Source organism: Marmota marmota, unplaced genomic scaffold (genome assembly GCF_001458135.2).
Source record: "Marmota marmota marmota unplaced genomic scaffold, marMar, whole genome shotgun sequence".
NCBI lineage: Eukaryota > Metazoa > Chordata > Mammalia > Rodentia > Sciuridae > Marmota > Marmota marmota.
Genome location: NW_026000174.1, coordinates 61,932,991 through 61,938,652, shown reverse-complemented (window position 1 = coordinate 61,938,652; position 5,662 = coordinate 61,932,991). Strand labels below are relative to the sequence as shown.

The 5,662-nt window shown below is 39.2% G+C and overlaps 1 protein-coding gene across 1 annotated transcript; it reads left to right on the top strand.

The window, feature by feature from the left end:
- Positions 1 to 597: 597 nt before the first annotated feature.
- On the top strand, positions 598 to 1,788 carry LOC107135407 (olfactory receptor 1440-like). Its single transcript, XM_015477282.2, has one exon. The coding sequence runs from the start codon at positions 598 to 600 to the stop codon at positions 1,543 to 1,545; it is 948 nt and encodes a 315-aa protein (XP_015332768.1). The 3' UTR covers positions 1,546 to 1,788.
- Positions 1,789 to 5,662: the final 3,874 nt, after the last annotated feature.

Here is a 5,662-nt window from a genome sequence, read left to right as displayed (position 1 = left end):
AAAATGAATCTGTATAGTAAAATATAATGTAAACCATGTTAATAATAAATTATGAACTTGAAAAATAATTGTCATGGTATAAGGGACAATGAATTATAACATTCTTTAAGTAGAGAGCTCCTAAAATCAATAATGAATAACCTAATAAACAAATGTAAAAATTATCTATATGAGCAAGTTGGTAAAGTAAATGTGAATGAAACACAATGAAATAATTTTTACCTGTAATATTGTTAAAGGTTAATACTAAATAATATAGGCTGTGCTGATAATAGGTTGGCAAGAAATACTGTCAGAAAATCTTGATAGTACTGTAAATTGATATCAACTTTTAGACAGAATTTTGGCAACATCTCTATGTTTGTGTGTATAGAAAAAAAAATTACAAGACTACAACCCAAATTATCAAGAGTAGGTAAAAAAATGGAATTTCCAATAGTTTTAAAAATAAGTTCTATATTATCAAGGTTAGCTTGAATGTTGATAAATGTTTGTCTAAATCTATGAAACTATGTTAAAATAAGGATGTTCCATAATATTAAAATAGTGCATTTTTAACCCAAGAACCTTTCTGCAGATTTAAGAAGTTCCAAGATAATGGCTGGAGGAAGGAATAATACAACAATCAACTTCATTCTTTTGGGATTCTCAGATTTTCCCAAGCTCAAGACTGTTCTCTTTATAGTCTTCTTGGGAACTTACCTCTCAACAGTGGTCTGGAACCTGGGCCTCATCGTCCTAATTAGGTTGGACCCCTACCTTCATACACCCATGTATTTCTTCCTCAGCAACTTATCCTTCTTAGATTTCTTCTACGTTACCTCCACGACTCCCAAAATGCTCTCAGGCTTCTTCCAGAAGCACAGATCCATCTCCTTTCTGGGGTGCACCATGCAGTACTTCTTCTTCTCCAGCCTGGGTCTGACTGAGTGCTGTCTTCTGGCAGCCATGGCTTATGATCGATACGCCGCCATCTGCAATCCCCTGCTGTACACAGCCGTCATGTCCCCCACTCTCTGTGTGCAGATGGTGGTGGGAGCCTATGTAACTGGCAGCTTTGGTTCATTGATCCAACTGTGTGCTTTACTTCAGCTCAATTTCTGTGGACCGAATGTCATCAACCATTTTTTTTGTGACCTGCCTCAGTTATTGGTCCTATCCTGCTCTGAAACCTTTTCTTTGCATATCATGAAGTTTGTGATAGCAGTGATTTTTGGTGTGACATCTGTCTTAGTCATCATGGTCTCCTACGGTTATATCATTGCCACCATCTTGAAGATCAGCTCAGTGGAAGGCAGATCCAAGGCCTTCAATACCTGTGCTTCTCACTTGACAGCAGTTACTCTCTTTTTTGGATCAGGTCTCTTTGTCTATATGCATCCCAGCTCTGATGATTCTCTGGGCTATGACAAGATGGCATCAGTCTTCTATACAGTGGTGATTCCCATGTTGAATCCTTTGATTTACAGTCTGAGGAACAAGGAAATTAAAGATGCTATTAAGAGGTGTAAGAAGAAGAAAGTGTTTTTCCATGGCCACTGTTAATTCAAAGTCTGGTAGACTAATGACCCTGCTGACTGGAAGATTCTAGACTATGCAAGGGAAATGCATTTAATGTGATGCCCTCTCACTGATGCTATGGCAGAATTCCAAGTCAACCCATCTAACTCTGGTACTGGCTCAGAGCCATGTAAATCCCATGGCTGCTTTCCGTCTTGACAGTTGACTCTCCTCTCCTACACCAGCAAGAACTCTACAAGGCAGTTAGTATATCAATTTGTATAAAGCGGCAACCTTCAGTTCTTTGGTTTTTGACCCTCGCACATTCTTTTGGAACTTCAGATTTCAGGCCAAAGGAAATGGGACTGAACACGAGGTCGTTGGTCTTTCTCATGCACTACATCACAAGCAGTATAATGACTACTTTGTTCCAGACTTCAAACGCGCAGGGTGCCTAGGCAAATTCCAATCAGTTGAGGCAGGAATGTGGAGAGAAGTGTAATTTTAGATTTTGACCTAACATCTTTGCCAAGGAAATATGTCATAAGGAGTTTGGTCTAGAATTTATTTATTTATTTTGTATTTTATTTTTAGAACTAAAATAGGGATTGTTTGTAAGTGAATAAACAAAGGAATTTTTATGGTACTCTCCAGTCCTTGGAAAGTTAAAATAAAAAGAAAAGAAGGAATCCCTCAGACCGTATATTGAAAAATTACATTTCTGTTATTATGGCAGACTGGATAGTATAAATGTACCCAATGCTACAAACAATGATATATATTGAAAATATTTACATATATCGTTTTGAGAAAGGGTCTTGTTAAGTTGCCTTAAACTTGCAATCCTCCTATCTGAGCCTCCCCAGTAGCTGGGATTACAGGCATGTGCCCCTGTGCCTGGCTGATGAAATATATTTTTAGGAAATATCTTAAAATACTTTTCTAAGCAGGTCAGAAAAGAAAGAAACTGTTTAGTATGCAAATATGTATTAAGTAAAATCAGGAATCTTGAAAGCAACGGCAGCCCTGAAGATGTCTTTCACATTGGAAATATTGGCCTATTTTCTGACAGACCCATGAAACTTTGCAACAGGGAGACAAACCCAGGGACTTCCTGAAGTCTGACAGGAGACCTAGACATGCATCTGAGAGTCCAGGGGACTACTCCTCAGTGCAAGAGGAAATTAAAAGGAAAAGTTCAATTTCACAAGAAAGAAAATATTGACTATCTCAGTAAACTGAGAATATGTGACCATGCACCCTAATGGAAGCTGATGGTCTGAATTCACACTATCTATAGAGGTCACGGAATCTTTCAGTGACAATTTAAAGCAGTGCCAGGTAGGAAGTGTCCTCAAGTCCAAACTAGCCAGAACCAATTACAAGTTCTCTTTTAAGGATTTTAAGAGATAGTGTAAACCCAGACTCTAAACAAGTCTTCCAAATAAACTTTCAATGAAAATTGATTTACACAAACCTCAAAATACACCAGGAAATGGGGATTAGAAAAACACAAGAAGAATGGCAATGTTAGGTCCTAAAAGACCTCGAGGACAACGATTATCTCACTTGAAATATGCAATAAATGGTAATGATATTTTAAAAGAAGGGGGGATTGAAAATACAGTTAAGAGAACAATAAAATGAAGTTTTCCAAGGGTTTCTGCATGTGGCACTAGGGTAATAAAACATGTCTGAAATAATTGAAATGCTGGCTTTAAAATAGAAATCATTTTTATATGTATTTCCATTTACTTTATGGAAATGAGCAATAAGTAATCCCGGAGTGAAGTGAAACCAGGACACTAGAGAAGTGAACAAGTGCCCTCATGTCTTCCTTGAGGACAGTCCAGCTGAAGTAGCAGGCCCTGAGCTTCTGCTATGGAGACCACCCTGGGTGGTGATGGGCCAGGGTGAAGTTATGTCCTGGGGTCTCAAAGGTGATTGTACAGAAAACCAACAAGGCTATACTCTCAGTGTAAAGAAGTAAGATTTCTCCCAGATCATGTTTAAGAAAACAAATGAAAAATGGTTCATAGTAAAAAAAATTTTTTTACAATATGCAGAATCAAGCCACCATAACTGAAAACTAGCAAGGAAGAAAAAACAAATGTCCAAAGTCTTCAGATATCAGAATTATCATTAAAAAGAATAAGTTGGGACCAGCTGTGGTGAAACACAGATAAAATCTTTCCCAGAGGGAAATATGTTCTCTCCTGAGGGGATAATACCAAGAATAAGTCAGAGGTCTGGTGACTTGGAGCACTGAAAACTGATAAAGCAAAATGGAGAGACTTGGTCCATCTGTACCATCCTGTACAACAGGACATGATTTGGCCATAAAAAGCGGTGAAGTACTGACGCCCTCTGCATTGATGAGCTGAAAGCACCACGCTAAATGAAAGAGCCAGTCCCAAAGGACCACCTACTGTGTTACTCCATTTTCATGAAGTGCTCAAGACAGGCAGACCTGCAGAGACAGAAGGGAGATTGGTGGTTGCCTTGGGCTGAGGGAGTGGAGAGGAATGGGGACAAAGTATTAATGGGTGTGGGGCTTCTCTTGATGGAAATCTGTGAAATTGGAGAATGGCAATGGTTGCAAAAGTGTGAATAAACTAGAAGCCACTGAACCACACACTTTAAGCCGATGGATTTTATATTGTGCAAAGTGGACCTCAATGCAGTAAAAAGGAAGGGTGGGAGAGAGAAAGGAAGGTACTCAAACATACATGGGACCACAGATGACATTCAGAAATGGTGCAGGCACGTTTCTGAGCTGGATATGCCTTAGAGATCTGGTTATGAAAGGGAAAAAAAGAAAAAAAAAAAGAGATGTAAGCCATGGAAATTCAAGGTCCTAAGAAAAAAATTTAAATCAAACAAAATAACAGCACTTCTCTGTTTCGGAGCGAATCACATACAAATGAAATTGCTCTTTCCTTTACCAACAGAAGAGGACACACTTAAACTAAGAGACTTGGTAAAATGTTCAAGCCCAACATCCTTGTCAGATCCCTGCTAACCCTGCACCGCCTCAGACCTCAAGCTTTGGTAGAGCCATAACTGACCAATATAGCTGGGGCTTCAGCAATCCCCCCTTCTGTTGTGCTATGACGTGGACTAGATGTCACCAAGAAAAAATATCTTGGCATAGAGCCAAATGAGGAAGGAAGGAAGAAGAGAGGAGCAGCCCCTTTGGTTAGAAGTAGGAATGAAGAGATTGAACATAGATCCCCTTAAATTTAAAACATGTCTTGAATCTGGGCGGGGTGTACATGCCCTGTAATCCCAGTGGCTCTGGAGGCTGAGGCAGGAGGATTGCATATACAAGATCAGCCTTGGCAATTTAGCCAGGTGCTAAGCAACTTAGACCCTGTCTCAAGAAAAAAAAAAACAAGTAGCCTGACTTATACCAACTCGGGTTTCCTATTGACTGTCAAGATTACATCATATAGCTATGAAGAAGCCTAAATTAGCCAACGAATATGGAATGGCATGTAAAATGGAAGTAAGTCTTCTATGTCTCTTTTATCTGACACTGTCACTAGGAGACATCAAAATGTTAGGCTCTCATTAACCAGTAGAGGGAGGCGCATCCCAAGATTCTGCATTAACATAACTGTTCACAGACAGGGCCAGGGTCTGAGTCGTGACAGTGCTGTACAGACTTCCACGTGTGTAATGTTTTAAAGATTATACCCGTCTGCCCCTCACCTTATGGGTTAGGAAGCAGAAGCTCAACTTAACCTAGCAAATGAGGCACAGATGAGGGACAGACACAGATGTGCATAGGTGTCATCCAAAGGGACAGAATGTTAGCACTGCTTCCACAATGGCCCAAATAGTATCTGCATATTCCTAAATAGTTTCCACTTCCGATGGGATTATCTCTACAAATATTTTAACATGCATGTCTGATAGAGGTTGGATAAATCTCTCTGTGCTCTGCCCCAGAAGTTCTCTTCATCCTGATGGCCCACAACTTCTTCATCCCTTTTACCTTTGGATAAATATAAAAATATATAAGATATAGCATACATACATTTTCAAAAAATACTAAAAATTCTGACTAATAAAGAAAATATCTCTAGGAAGTAAGTGACAAAGTTCCCAAGTAACTTCAAGCTATGACTTCCCATTGCAAAGATGACAGTAAAATTAC

What these genes read in the sequence shown, in the direction of transcription:
- LOC107135407 (XM_015477282.2), top strand. Translation starts at nt 598, where the DNA reads ATGGCTGGAGGAAGGAATAATACAACAATCAACTTCATTCTTTTGGGA.